General features: G+C 38.4%; 1 protein-coding gene across 1 annotated transcript; it reads right to left on the bottom strand.

Annotated features, from left to right (window-relative positions):
• Positions 1 to 13604: 13604 nt before the first annotated feature.
• Positions 13605 to 14047, bottom strand: LOC122737272 (40S ribosomal protein S15a-like). Its single transcript, XM_043979751.1, has one exon. The coding sequence runs from the start codon at positions 14045 to 14047 to the stop codon at positions 13655 to 13657; it is 393 nt and encodes a 130-aa protein (XP_043835686.1). The 3' UTR covers positions 13605 to 13654.
• Between the last annotated feature and the right edge of the window lie 2142 nt (positions 14048 to 16189).

The raw sequence follows: 16189 nt of genomic DNA on the forward strand, positions 1-16189 counted from the left end.
ATCTCAGTGTGAGCATGTTGAATGTCAAATATTCAAATTTAAATAATAACTCTTTGTAAAAATTACTTGTTTTTCCTGTGATATTTTTGTATACAGAATTCAAAAACATAAGAGAATTATGTAGTCAATAGTTTCAAAAAGTATAAACTTCCCAAAACAGATTTGAAAAGGAGATATTTTCTCTATCTTAAAAATCTATCAAATATCTCAGGTCTAAGCTTTGAATGAAACCTAATGATGCATTATTCAAAATGAGGAAACTATAGCTTTCAAATCCTATCTACCTTTAATATACACAGATAATAAAGGGTTCATATTAGTAAAAAGGAAACCACAAAACCACAGAATGACAGCATTTCTAAACTAAGTAGCCACAGCAAAATGGAAAATAATGTAATTCCTCATTTAGCTTTCTACATATCTTCTAAAGGTTATCTGTAGCTAACCTGATAATATATGAATATATATATTATATGAAAAGTACATGTTTTCTCAAAGAACATTACTATACAGGACTAGCAGCTTTTTGGATTCTTTTTTTTTCTTCCACAGGATCAAGAAAATAGAGCTGAAGTATTGGATATTAATCTTATGTTTATGTTTATCCCTCCCAGAAAAAAATGATTAGGGAAGGAGGAGAAGTATTATAAGTCCATATGAGTAGAGAAACTTGTATGGATGCACTAAATCCCAAGAGAGGCGAGGGCTGGATTCTGGATCTGGTATAGAGCTGAGGGATCTCTTGCCCCTTCTCCTTCCCCAACAGAGGCCTCCCTGATTCTAGAGCAAAATTCTCCCTGTCTGTTGTCCCCTGTGCCTGCCAAGGGGTGTCTTCAGACAGACATCGAAGGCAGTCAGATTCTGGTCCTAGGTGAAGGTGTTAGAATAGATACACTTGGGGGGCAGCTAGGTGTCACAGTGGATAAAGCATTGGCCCTGGATTTAGGAGGACCTGAGTTCAAATCTAGCCTCAAGACATTTGAAACTTACTAGCTGTGTGTCCTTGGGAAAGTCACTTAACCATCATTGTCCTGCCCCCCTCCAAAAAAAAGAATAGATACAATTGACAGATTAGGAGGTTACTAAATTGGAGAGCTAGGCAGTCTGTCAGAACATTTGTGGTTACCTCTTGTTAACTACAGAATTAGCTGGATGAAGCAAATCTTGCTTATTAAAGAAGTGGGAAATGGTCCAAGGCTGGATTTTGCCAGATCTGCAGTAAAAAAAACAAAATAAAAAATAAGCTTTGGATATGAAATTAGAGGACCTGGGTTCAAATCCTGCCTATGCTACTTCAGTCAGTCAATTAACATTTAAGTGCCTAGTATGTATGATACTATGCAAAGTACTAGCGCTGCAAAAAGTGGCAAAAAGCCCTGCACTCAAGGAACTTACAGTCTAACAGAAGAGACAACAAGCAAACAAATATGTACAAACTGGCTATATACAAGATAAAAGGGAAATAATTAAGAGAGAGAAAGCTCTAGAATTAAGAAGAGTTGGGAAAGGCTTCTTGTAAGAGATGGGATTTTTAGTTGAGACTTAAAGCAAGCCAGTGAAGTAAGTAGGCAGAGATGAGGAGGAAGAGTATTCCAGGCATGGGAGACAACCAGAGCAAATACCCAGAGCTGAGAGATGAAGTTTCTTGTTCATGGAACAGCCAGGAGGCCAGCATCACTGGATCAGAGTATATGTCAGGGAATAAGGTTTAAGAAGACTGTTAAGTTAGGAGGGGACTAAGTTATGAAGGGCTTTGAATACCAAGCACAGGATTTTATATTTCATTCTAAAAGTGATAGAAAACCACTGGAGCTTATTTTATTTTATTTTTTTTGGCAGGGCAGTGAGGGTTAAGTGACTTGCCCAGGATCACACAGCTAGTAAGTGTCAAGTGTCTGAGGCCAGATTTGAACTCGGGTCCTCCTGAATCCAGGGCCAGTGCTTTATCCACTGTACCACCTAGCTGCTCCTTCCGCTGGAGTTTATTAAGGAAGGGAGTGACATGATCAGACTTGTGCTTTAGAAAAATAATTTCAGTGAATGAATGGAGAATAGATTGGAGTGAGGAGAGCCTTGAGGCAAGCATGCCCACCAGTGGCTATTGCAGTAATACAGGTGTAAGGTTCAAAAAGGTAGTGGCAATATCAGAGGACAGAAGGGGACATATGACAGAGTTGTTGAAAAGGTGGAATTGACAGGCCTTGGCAACAGATTGGATATGGAGGGTTAGAGATGGTGAGGAGTCAAAGGTGACTCTTAGGTTTGCAACTTTAAGAGACTGGGAGGATAGTGTCGTCCTCTGAAGTAAAAGGTAAGATAAGAGCAGGTTTTGGACATGTTGAGTTTAAGATGTCAACCATCTTGCTCAAGATGTCTAAAAGTTAGTTGAAATGCAAGATTGGAGGTCAGAAGAGAGGCTGTGGCAAGGTAGGCAGATTTGAGAATCATTAGTGTAAAAAAAATATTAACTAGCTAATCTAATCTGAAAAATTTATAACTGAACTTACATGAAAAATTATAACTTTTAAAAAATTATAATTGGGCCATAAGTCCCTTCGTGGTTGCCATTTCAATGTAAAAATATTTTAACTAACTGGGCCTAATCTGTGTACTTTTGGCTGGCTATCTGATTGCTTTTAATATAATATGGCCCATTTATAAAATCCCACACTGCTCCTCCCAAATTGATAAGCAAAAAGCCTCTTTTATTTAAAATAATCAAAGCAGGGTTTATTTATAAAAATAAATGTAAAAGGTAAGGGTAAAGAAATGCAAAGTTATACCACCTGACTGTTTTCTGGCACATCTCTCTTGCCCCTGGGTCTCCTCAGTGTCCTCTGTACCGAACAACCTTCTTCTAGCATCCCCCTCACTGAAAAGCCCCCTGCTTCACTGCTCCTTTCTTCTAACTCAAAGCCCCCTTCGCTTTGTCGACCTTCTTTACATCTGTCTGCATCTCTTTTTATGAACCTCATCTCTTAGGTGAAACTTGGGCTGGCCGACCCCAGGGCTGCTGCCAAGGTCCATGCTGCGTGCTCTAGGAGGTGGGGGCTGGGCAAAGCAAACTCCAGTGTCCCTCCAGCCTCCCATGCAGCTTAGCCCTGCTCAGAGGTTCCCCTCCCCCCACCCTTAACCCCAGCTGAAACGGAGGGGGAAGGGCAGCTCTGCTTGGGGAGCCTGAGGCTAATTTTAAGGCCTACATCAGCATAGAGATAGATGGTAATTAAATTCATGGGAGCTAATGAGATCAAGTGGAGGGAGAAGAGAAGGTGGTCCATGAAAGAACTTGAGAGATACTTATGGTTAGAGAGTGTGATATGAATGAAGATCCAGTTAAGGAGAGTGAGAAGGAGCTATCAGATACATAGGAAAGGCACCAGAAGGGAGTGGTATCCTGAAAACCTAGAGAGAAGAGAGTATCAAGGGGAAGAGGGAGATCAACAATGTCAAAGGCTGCAGAGAGGTCAAGGAGAATGAAGACCAAGAAAAGACCATTGGATTTGACAATGACGAGATCATGAGTAACTTTGGAGAGAGCAGTTTCAGTGGAATGATAAAATTGGAAGACAGGTTGTAAGGGGCCAAGAAGAGAGAAGGAGGAAAGTGTAGAAAGTGTATTGTTGTTGGCCTTTTCTATGAGTTTAGCCATAAAAGGCAGAAAAGACTTAGGAAGATAGTGGAGATGGAAGGCTCGAGTGAGGATTTTTTTAGGATAAGGGAGATATGGGCTGGTAGAGAGGGAGAGATTGACATTAGTGAAAGAGTGTGGATGACAGAGGAGGCAATTTGTTGGAGGAGACAAGATGGAATGGGATCACTTGAACAAATAGAGGTTTTAGCCTTGGTAAGCAGTAAGGGCACTTCATCACATGAAACAAGACTGAAGGAGGAGATAATAGCAGAAGGTACCTGAGTGATAGGAGATTAGGAAGAGAGAAGAAGGAGTTCAAGGAGAATGGTCTTAATTATTTCTGTAAAATATGAAGGTTCTCATGTAAGAGAGTGGGATGAGGGGGAGCCATGGGAAGTTTGAAGAGTGATGAAAAGGTTTGGAAGAGCTGCTGCCAAGAATGGGATAGTGAATTGGTAAGGGAAGTATAGTAGGATTACCTAGCAGCAGTAAGGGTCCAGTTAATATTATGTCACATAAATTTGTAATGAACCCATCATTTGCATGATTTTCTCCACCTTTGATCAGAAGCAAATCTGTAAGAGTGGAGGCATCAAATGGTGGGAATGATCCAAGGCTGAGGCTTGGCTGGGTCTAATTGGTGAAATAATAATGGGCTTAGGAATTCAAGAGGACAGTAGAGATGAATTGGTTCACCAAGGGTTAGAGATGAGGAGAAAATGAAAACATGTTTAGTACAGCGGAGAACCAAAGGGTCAAGGGACTGGAGGTCACAATGTGGATGAAGAATAGGGTTTGGTGAAGGGAGGCAAAGGAAGAGGTGAAAAACCAATAGATAATGGTTGGATAAAGGGATTTCAGATTCTTGAATATAAATGTGGTATATTTGTGGATGATGGCAAAATCAAAGGTATGACCATCTTTGGGTATAGCTGAAGTAGAATGAAGGAGTATCTCATGGGAAGTGAGTAGGTTGAGCAACTGAGTGGTTAAGAATGCTTACCAGCTGTGTGACCTTGGGTAAATTACTGAACTTCTCTGGGCCTCACTTTCCTCATCCATTAAAAGAAAGAGTTGGACAAGATGATCTATAAGGTACTGCTCAGCTCCAGACCAGAGATGTAAATTACTTCTAAGCTTAGAACCAGAACCCATATATATCCACTGACTAAGACCATGATCTATAGAGGGAAACAGGAAAGGTGAAGATAAACCCTGATCCCCTCACACTATGTCAAAGGAGCCCTGGAAAGGAATGTAACACAATGATTGACTCTCTCCCAAATGTTATTTCCCCTAATCTTGGCACAGGTGTGTTTCCTTCAGGCTCAGTTCTGATTAGTTCTGGACAGGTAGGATAATGTTAGAATCCTTAAAGCAATTCACTGGTTAAACGTTGACTTAGAGGTTAAAGGTTAAAGATTAACCTTGTTCTATGGGTCCTGTTTCAACTTTGATGAACCTAGTCTCTGAGGTCCTACTTTTGTGTCCCATTGACTGAGTTTCCTATTTGGAATTAGGTGGCACAGTGGATAGAGTGCTGGGATTAGAGTCAGGAAAGACTACCTGAATTCAAATCTAGCCTCAGACCCTTACTAGCTATGTGACCATAGGCAAGTCATTTCTCTTCTGTTTACCTCAGTTTCATCTACTGTAAAATGGTGTTAATAATAGTACCTACTTCCCAAGGTTGTTGAGAGGATTAAATAAGATATTTAAAATACCCAGGACAGCACCTGGCACCAAGTAAGCAGTGTGTGTGTGTGTGTGTGTGTGTGTGTGTGTGTGTGTGTGTGTGTGTGTAATGATTTGTCGGTCTTCAGCTAACAGGAGGTAGCAGCAGCCACTTCTGCTGAGGCATTAATAAGATGATGGCAATTGTATAGCATATCCCAAAAGTCTTCCTATAGTTTTAAGTATTAATAGTTTAAAAAACAATTTAAGCTTTTATCAAATACATAGAGAAGTATCAAATTTATAAGAATACAAATCATTCTCCAATGATAAGTGGTCAAAGGATATGAACAGGCAGTTTCCAGATGAAGAATTCAAAGCTATCTGTTGTCATATGAAAAAATGTTCTAAATCACTATTGATTAGAGAAAAGCACATTAAAGCAACTCTGAGGCACTAAATCACACCTATCAGTTTGACTAATATGACAGAAAAAGAAAATGACAAAAGCTGGAGGGGAATGTAGAAAAATTGGTACACTAATGCACTCTTATTTTATTTATTTATTTAGAATTTTATTTTCCAAATCACATGTAAAAGCAAATTTTGACATCAATTTTTTTTTAAACTTTGTGTTCTGGAACAACCAGGTGGCAGAGTGGATAGAGCACCGGCCCTGGATTCAGGAGGACCTGAGTTCAAATCTGACCTCAGACACTTGACACTTACTAGCTGTGTGACCCTGGGCAAGTCACTTAATCCCAATTGCCCCACAAAAAAAAAAAAAAGATAGTGTAAAAAACTTTGTGTTCCAACTTCTCTTCCTCCCTCCCTTCCCACCCCCACCCCAAGAACTTAAGCAATTCAATATAAATTATACATGAGTAGTCACCAATGCACTCTTGATAAAGTTGTGAACTGATCCAACCAGTCTGGAGAACAATTTGAAACTCTGGCCAAAGGGCTATAAAACTATGCACATACACTTTAAAAAAAATAAACATTTGTATTTAAAGTTTTGAGTTCCAAATTCTATCCCTCCCTCCCCACACCCCTCTCAGAGGCAGTAAGTAGATATAGATCATACATGTACAATTATGTAAAAACATTTCCATGTTAGTCATTTGGTATAAGAAGACTTAAGTAAAAGAAAAAAATAAAAGAAAGAAAAAAGTGAAAAAGCACATGTGGATAGTATGCTTCATCACTAGTCCTTTAGGACTGTCTTGTATCATTTGATTGCTGAGAATAGTTGTTCTTCATTGAACATTGAACAATATCACTGCTACTGTATACAACATTCTCCTGGTTCTGTTCACTTCACTATAAATCAGTTCATACAAGTCTTTCTGAAATCATCCTGCTTGTCATTTCTTATAGCATAATAATATTCCATTATAATCATATACTACAGCTTGTTTAGCCATTCCCCAGTTGATGGTAATCCCTTTGGTTTCCAGTTCTTAGCCACCAAAAAAAAAAAAAAAGAGCTGCTATAAATATTTTGTACAAATAAGTCCTTTCCTCTTTTTTGGGATGTCTTTAGGATATAAACCTAGCAGCAGTATTGCTGGATCAAAGAGTATGGGTATACACTTTGACTCAGCAATAAGACTACTAGGTCCATATCCCAAAGAGATTTTTTTTTGGGGGGGGGGGGTTGTGAGGCAATTGAGGTTAAGTGACTTGCCTAGGGTCACACAGCTAGTATTAAGTGTCTGAGGTCAGATTTGAAATCAGGTCCTCCTGACTCCAGGGCTGGTGCTCTATCCACTGTACCACCTAGCTGCCCCTCAAAGAGATTTTTTTAAAAAGGAAAGGGACCTATGTGTACAAAAATATTTTTAGTAGCTCTTTTTGTGGTGGCAAAGCATTGAAAATAGAGGGGTTGCCCATCAATTGAAGAATGGCTGAACAAGTATGAGATTGTGGTAGAATACTATTGAATTATAAGAAATGATGAGGGGGACAGTTTCAGAAAAAACTTGGGAAGACTTATGTGAACTGATGCAAGGAGGAGCAGAACCAGAACACTGTACATAATTACAGCAATATTGTAATGATTATCAACTATGAAAGACTTAGCTACTCTGAACAAGATGGTGTCCCAAGACAATTCCAAAGGACCCAGGATGAAAAAATGTTATCCACTTCCAGAGAAAGAACTGATGGAGTCTGAATATAGATCAAGGCATATTTAAAATTTTTTTCTTTATTTTTCTTGGGGTATTTTGGGAAGGTAGGGGGCTGTGTTTTCTTTCACAACAAGGCTAATATGGAAATATGTCTTACATGACTGTACATGTATAAGCTAAATCAAATTGCTTTCCTTCTCAAAAAGGGGGGAAGTGAGGGAAGGATGGAGAGAATTTGGAATTTTAAATAAAAAAACCCAAATGTTAAAGTTTTTAAATGTAATTGGAAAAATATAAATTAAAAATTAAAAACCATTTAAGCTTTAATAACTTAATCTTCACTTAAACTTTTGGGACATGCTGTATAATAAATGACATTTATAAGCATTTTAAAGTTTGCAAGGTATTTTACATACATTTTTTCATTTGGACCTCAAAACAACCTTATGAAGTATTATTAGGACTACTAGTTTTATTATCCCCATTTTACAGATGAGGAAGATGACATTCAGAGAATGGGTTTTTTTTAATTTTAAGTTTTACATTTTTATTTTCAATTCCAAATTCTCTCTGTCCCTCTACCCCATCCCCCACCCATTGAGAAGGAAAGAAATATGATACCCATTATACATATGAAGTCATGCAAAACACAGAGAATGAGTTTCAAAGGCAGGATTTGAATCCAGGTCTTTCAGATTTCAAGTCCAATAATACTCTGGTTAAGAGTCCGTGTCTCTGTTCACCTAGGGTTCTTTTTAGCAATGGTCAACATGATGCCTGGAATGCTGAATCACACTAAATAAACAGAGAGAGAGGATAGTTGGTTTTTTTTTTTTTTAATGTATATGAACTATTGGGGAAATTCCTAGCTCAGAACAAAATTACTTCTGTAATTCCATCCTTAACTATCCCTTAAAAATAAAAGACACCTAAACATTTCTGAAATGGAAGGCCATCAGTACTCATCAAAAGCCCCCTTTTTAGAGGGGCCTCCTATGCAGCCAAGCTGAAGCTTACTATTCTGCTTAGGAAGAGACAGGAAAAGGAAACTAATGCTCTGAATGAGATTCCTCAGACCTATGTTTAAATTCTGCCTGCTCTTTCTAATCTAGTCAGTTTCCATGCTAGTCTCCATGCTTGATCTTATCTCCTGGCCCCCAATAGCTAAAAACAACTTTGTACTTTGAGCATTCTAAGTTCTGAGGGCCAATATAGTTATTTTTGAATCAAGGGGGTCCTGATAGAATAACAAACAGAAAGTCATTTCCTCAATCCAATCACAGGCCTTGAACTAAGGAACACTTTTCTAAGACCTGTTGTTCTCGATGGAGCTAAAGTGGGAGAAAAGAGAATGATTTTATCTGCTGCTCTCCCCACATTCCCATCCCCCAGAAGATAACCTGGTATTGGTTGTGTAATGGGAGGGACTGGTCATCGAGGGTCCCAAGCCTTTCAGGGTATTTCTGGAAACCCGAGGGTCAGATTTAGCTGATCTGGCTTTGAGTAAGTGAGCCAGAGCACAGTAGATTGTATTTCTGTGAATATAAAATTATTTGTAATGTTTAAAATGAACATTTCTTGGAAAAACAGTACTTCATCTTCTATTTGACCAAGTTCCATAGTCTGTTTTCCTTTTATTTTTCATTGATGTGTAGGAGAAAGTAAAAAATAAATAATCTCTTTTGTTACTACAAATCTTGTCAAGTATTACAACAGTGGAGAGTCATTCATACCTTAATTAATAAATTATTTAAAAATGCTATCTTCCTAACTTCTTTTTCTTCTTTTGGCTGTCTTCTCAATATGATCTTTTGGTCCTTCATTTTCTGAACATTGCTTGCAAATGTTTGGGATGGCCCCAGGATAATAATAATGATAATAATGAATAATTTTTGAAATGTGACCAGGAATATTTGTAGTTGGCAGGTGCTTACAAAATGGAGCAATTAAAAAGACAAAAGCATCAAACTACAGGAAATTATTATGAAATACCCCTGAAAGCACATAAAATCTTTGGCATTCATGTTTCCACCAGACATATGTATCCTGTCTTGTATTCATTTGTTCTGCAGAAAATGAGACCACACCTAGAATTAAACAAAAGATTAGGACCCCTAGATACCACTTTTGGAAAGATGAAATTCACAGGCAGGCAACACATTGCAAGTAAATGTAATGACATTCTGGTGCTATAGATAGAGCAAAATTATGTTACCTTTTCTTTCTTTTTTCTTTTTCATTTTCCAATTTTTTTTCATTTTGCCAGACCTTTTATTTTTTTTCAAATTCCATGTAAAGAGTTTTCAACATTTACTTTTGTAAGATTTTGAGTTTCAAATTTTTCTCCCACCTTTCCTTCTCTCCCCCCTCTTCAGGCCAGCTAACAATCTAATATAGGTTATACATTATAATCATGTTAAACATATTTCCATATTAGTCATGTTGTAAGAGAGGAGTCAGAACAAAAGGGAAAAATATCACAAGAAAGAAGAAACAACAACAAAAAGAAACAACAAAAGTTAAAATAGTATGCTTTAATCTGCATTCAGATTCCACAGTTCTTTTTTCTGTTTGTGGAGAGCATTTTCCTTCATGAGTCTTTTGGCATTGTCTTGGGTCATTGTATTGCTGAGAGGAGCTAAGTCTATCACATTTGATCATCACACAATGTTGTTGATATTGTGTACAATGTTCTCTTGGTTCTGTTCATTTCACTCAGCATCAATTCATGTAAGTCTTTCCAGTTTTTTCTGGGTCCTTTGGAATTGTCTTGGGATACCATCTTGATCAGAGTAGCTAAGTCTTTCATAGCTGATAATCATTACAATATTGCTGTTATTATGTACAGTGTTCTGGTTCTGCTCCTCCTTGCATCAGTTCACGTAAGTCTTCCCAAGTTTTTCTGAAACTGTCCCCCTCATCATTTCTTATAAGAAACAATAAGCAGGAGGACCTGAGTTCAAATCCGGCCTCAGACACTTAATACTAGCTATGTGACCCTGGGCAAGTCACTTAATCCCAATTGCTTCTCAAAAAAAACCCAAAAAACAAAAATATTGTTTCTTATAGCACAGTAATATTCCATTACATTCATATATCAGCTTGTTCAGCCATTCCCCAACTGATGGGTATCCCCTCAATTTCTAATTCTTTGACACCACAAAAAGAGCAACTATAAATATTTTTGTACATGTAGGTCCTTTTCCCTTTTTTATGATCTTTTTGGGATACAGACCTAGTAGTGGTATTGCTGGTTCAAAGGTGTCTTTTCTTTTATAATTGTCTTGAAGACAGCCTTAAAGTGGCATAATGGAATTCAATGTCATTGTTTTCTATGAGAGTAACATTTTTCCTCTATGTTTATACCATAGTAACCTCCCTTTAAATATATCTAGGCATTATATCATAATATGATATTTTAAAACACAGTTAATATTTCCATATTGAGGACCCAATTTGGAAAATCTATTGAGCATTTCACATTATGGCCAACTCAAATATCTATGTGGACTTTTTCTTCCTTCTTTGCTTGCAAGCTGGGCTTTAGGGTTACCTTTTCCCGGCCAACAAACAATAAACATTCTTTATGGGCTATAATCATAGGCCACCTCCCCACCATGTTCCTAAATAGATTTTGAGCCATTTAGTCATTATCCAGGAGACCCTGTCTCTGATGATAATACTTCTGTACTACCTTCCCTTGCCATTGTTCAGATGGAGGTGGGCTATTCCTTGTAACAAAGATTTAAAAAAAGAAAAAAGCAGTTCCCCTAATCTATCCAATACCAAGACCAAGACTGACAGCATGCTCAACATTCTACATGCACATACCCTATCACCAATGAAAAGAGGCAGGTACATTTCTTCATTTCTTTTTTAGGGTCAGGTTTAGTCATTATAATTATTGTATGTTCATTTTCATTCTATTGCTCTTGCTGTTTGCATTGTAGTCATTGTCCATGTTGTCTTCCGACTTCTGCTTAGTTGACTGTACATCAGTTCATATACATCTTCCCATGTTTCTCTGAGTTCCTCATATTTATTACTTTTCATGGTGCAACAGTATTACTTCAGTATACCACAAATTGTTTCTCCATTCCCCAATCATAGATCATAAAAGCACAGATTTTTAAAGATCATCAAATCCAATCCCCCCCATTTGAAATGTGGAATTATGTAATCAGTTCAGTTTTTATCTTCCTATTCCTGTTTGTTGAGAAAACAGGAATGAGAATGAAAAAAAATCCAAGCAAAACCATGTTTTTATCTATTGTCACGGAATAATTAACATTGTTAAAAACTTGATTATCACTTTAATGATCTCAAATGAATCCAAATGCTGGAGTCTCTTCTATTTCACTGGTATGGTCTTTTAAACTCTCATCAGCAAACATTTTAAAAATGATTTCTACTTGCCTTTATTGTAGTTGGCATTATAAATTATTTTGGGATATCTGTATCATCTTATTTCACACAATCACAGAATCTTAGAATTGGAAAAGACATGAACAGACATCTAATCCAATCTATATCTGAAGAGGAATTTCATAAAAAACATACCTGATGAATGACGCTCAGGCTTCTAAACCTACAGTGATGGGAAACTAACTTACCTCCCAAGGTATACCATTCCACTTTTGCATAGCTCTAGTTGTTGGGAAGTTTTTTTTCTCACCTTGATCTTAAATCTTCCTTCGTAACTTCTGCCTATTCTGCCCTGTTCTGTCCTTTAGAGCCAAAAAGAAGAATTCAATTCTACATGACAACCCTTCAAATACTTGAAGCAGTTATGTCTTCCTTAAATGGACTTTTCTCTAGGCTAAAAATCCCAACTTCCTTCATCTGATCTTGGTATTGATCCATGGGTACATTCATTCAATCAGTTCCGGAATTCACCTACCTGTACTTTCATCTAGCCCACATTTCTCTATCTTGTTCAAAAGTATTACCTAAATAATTTTTCGTCAAATGCTTTGCTATCATTCAGGTGTGCTATAGAATAATGATCACTGCTTCCCATTCTAAATTCGTACAAAGCATCCCTTTAATAATAATATAGCAGTAGCTTTGGACTAATTTCTGCATGAAGTAAGGAAGAAGCACTCTTTAGGGGAAGCACCAGCATGTAACAATCTTATGAGACTGGTTGGAAAGAGACACTGAAATAAGAGTCATGATGGACTTGGAAGAAAGAAGGTAGAACCCTACATAGGAAGTATGATAGTGGTGCTCTTGGACAGGAAAAATCCAAGAGTATAAATTCACCTTCTTGGTGGCTTCAGGGAGAATGTTGGAGCAAGTGATGAGAGCTGAAGCAGTCTAAAACTAGGGACAGATTTAGTAAAGCACTGCTTCTTATGCTTGTCATATTTGGGTTCCAGAAACTGTGGAGGAAGAGAACATAGGGGATTGATTCCATGTGGAGGAAGAAAATCCACCCTCACAAGGCCATAGCAGTTTTCCATACTGACACAGACATCTAAATTCCAACTCCTTGTGTGAGTATTCCTGCTTACTTATCATTAATGCTTGTAGGGAGTTATGCCCTTTTGATTATGAGTGGGCTGATTCTTTTGCTTTTTTCCTGTTTTAATTATCTTGCTATTCTATTTTAATTAAGAACTTTGCTATTCAATTTGTGGTTCCTGCATGGTTTGTGAATATAGATGGTATACTGTCTCCAATATTGTGACGTCCTTCCTATCTACTCAAATATCACTGACAATGTCATATAGGACAATTTTTCCCCCACTATTCTGACATGCATTTTGACTGATCTCAGGTGGCTTGGACTCATTGAGAACAGAGACATGGTCACTTAAAATCTCTTCTCTTGGGTTCCAACTTTTTATTAGCCATATTTGTCTTTACTAATTCAAACACTTTTCTGGGTAGAAAACATAGAATCAAAGTAAAAGTTCTGTCTTTTTTTCATTGTCCATTGGCAATGCCCCACCTACCCAAGAACATCAGTCTTCTACCTTCTTTGGCTTTTTATCTCTCTCCAAATATAGCTATAATAGATTTTTTGTTATTCTAAATTCATCCAGAGCTTTGGCACTCCTGATATAATGTGCCATGACAAGGCTCTTTTAAATATTCCCCTCCCCTCCCCTCCCCTCCCCTCCCCTGCCTTTGCCTCTGCCTTCTATATACAGTATATCTTTTTTTTTTTTTTTTTGGAGCATTTTATTTGTATGTATGTTTTACACCCTTAGAAAAAGAATCCCAGGATTTTTCCTCCTGTGTGTTTTTGTCTTGCTTCCTCATGGTCCATGATGCCAGCTGAGGTTGTAAGCACAATGAACCCAAACTGACCGGATGGTAGCAGATTATTCTGCCACTTTTCCAGATCTTTCAATTGAACATCAAATCTGGGGCTGATTACACCACACTTGTTTAATCTGCCTGTGAGGTTCACAACAATTTTTCCTGCTCTGTGATCATCGATGATCTCAAATTCGCCAATGTAACCGTGCTTCATCGTCACAGTTAAGAACCTGACGGTTACTTTAGAGCACGGCCTAATGAGAACCTGGCGTTTTCCTCGTTTTTCTGCATTGTTGATGCTTTTGAGAGCATCTGCCAGGATATTCATGCACACCATGGTGGCGGCACTGCAAGATGGCGGAAAGAGCTACAGTATATCTTTTTTTTAAAAAAAAAAACTAAATTGGTCAATAAATTCCCTATATATCCATCCCAGTATTTTTACACATTTCTTCCTTTTCTTCCTCATCAGAATAATTTGTGTTGTCAACAGGACAGAACCGTCCTCTAACCTGTGAATGGCCAGAGCCAAACAGAACAGGTCAGAGACAGGTGAGTCAGGAATTAAAGTTTTATTTTCAGAGTGAGGAAAAAGGCTTACAAGCAAGGAGGAGCTACAGATATATGTGCTGGGGCCCCACCCCTAGTGTGTGTGTGTGTGGGGGGGCCAGGCAGTGGAGGAACATTTCAATACTTAAACTGGTAGCTGCCCAGTGAGCTGTAACACTGACAATGAAGAAGCAGCAAACATGTGACAAGTTTGATTCATTGTAGGACTTTCCGAGTTTGCGCAGTGTTTGTCTGATCAGAGACCACCTGGTGAATTATGTGACTAGGCCAGGGTTGAGATCATCCAGAGGGTGATCGCAAAGGATTGTTGTCTTGCCAAACTCAGGGCACAGCTTGCTTGCTGGGCCTTAGCTCTGGAAAACAGAGGGTCTAAGTTTTATTCTGTCAGTGTATATATCTTTAGGACTTCATCCCTGAGAATTTCACATGCCTCTGGAGTCCATTTTCTCTATGGAATTTTATGCTATGTTAGCCACCTTATCCACTGGCTTTCTCTTTGTTCCTAACACACAATACTCCAGGTTCTGTCTCCATACCTATGCACTAGTTGTCCCATGTGTTTGGGATGTGCTCCCTTAGCCTACCTCATAGAGTTCTTCTCTTTCTTTAAGACATAACTTAAACTTCAGCTTGATTCAGCAAGAAACTTTTCCTGATTCCCTTGCGATGTTCAAGGAGGGACTGGTATCTCTGGTGTGAAGGCTGCTAAGCCTTTTTTATCCTACTTATCCACCTTTGGTGTCCACCTGCCACCTGGTTCTCATCTGTGGCTCCAAGAAGCTGTAGCATGTGCACTGGCCATAAAACCAACTCAGCAGATTGGCTAAACCAGGTGGAGGGTAACCTACAGTCGGTGAGTTAGGGGAGTGTCTACCCCAAGCACATGAAGACTTCCCTGAGAGAACAGGTGGATGTGAACATTTTGTTTCAACAGGATGTGAAGGCGGCTAAAGCAGGCACTGGGAGTGCTTAGAGCTTGGTCATCCTCTGCATCCAGAGCAATCACCAGTCATCTTGATTTTTATCTTGTTAGTGGACTTTGATGACTCTGAAAGAGTAAGGTTGATGACCGCACAGCTCTGCCTCACTTAAATCCAATTTAGGAGCAAGTCAAAGAAAAACTTTCTTCCTATAGTGCCTTGTGTTTAACTACTTTGTATATATAGGTATTAATTCACTTTATACATATGTATATGCCTTTATATGTACTCCTCTACAGTTTGTACTCAGCACCTAATACAGACTAGTACATGTAAGTACTTATTAAATACTTGTTGATTGATTGAGTGTTTGTTTTTTTACCCCCCCCCCCCACCTATCCACCCACACCCAATCTAGGCTGCTTGTTGTAGCACTGTGCAAGTTGTATTTGATTGCACTATCTAGTTGTACCTAAATTTCCTCTCCTTTCCCTATCACATACTATAAGATGGAAAGGTCACTTCCTCTTAAAGTTCCCTTCATTTCTACTTCATTGACCAATTCTCCTTATTGGTCAGAATCACATCCATAATAACTTCACTTTCTCCATCTGATGAAGAAGGTTCATGTCCCTGTGTTCCCAGCTCATTCCTACTCTATCCCTGGCCCAGGGCCTAAAAACTCCCATGAGTGGCTTGGAAATTAGCAAGTCCATACTCTTCTTAACTGGCTTCAGTGGGTGGGGAAGAGGCTGATGACTTTGTCTCTGGCATCTCTCACTGTCCAAGTGATTCAATAGGACATTTCTGCCCTAATTTAATAGTCATTTTTCTTCTTTCCATTGATGTATTACTTGTTTCATTCATTTTCTTTCAGTGCAGATGGCAGAGAAAAGGCAGTAAGCTCTTGGAACTCATGACATGATCACTCCAAAAAACCTCCAAAGAATGCCATAGAACAATTCCTGAAACAGCAGAACCCACAAAAG

This window comes from Dromiciops gliroides, chromosome 1 (assembly GCF_019393635.1).
Source record: "Dromiciops gliroides isolate mDroGli1 chromosome 1, mDroGli1.pri, whole genome shotgun sequence".
NCBI lineage: Eukaryota > Metazoa > Chordata > Mammalia > Microbiotheria > Microbiotheriidae > Dromiciops > Dromiciops gliroides.

What these genes read in the sequence shown, in the direction of transcription:
- LOC122737272 (XM_043979751.1), bottom strand. Translation starts at nt 14,047, where the DNA reads ATGGTGTGCATGAATATCCTGGCAGATGCTCTCAAAAGCATCAACAAT.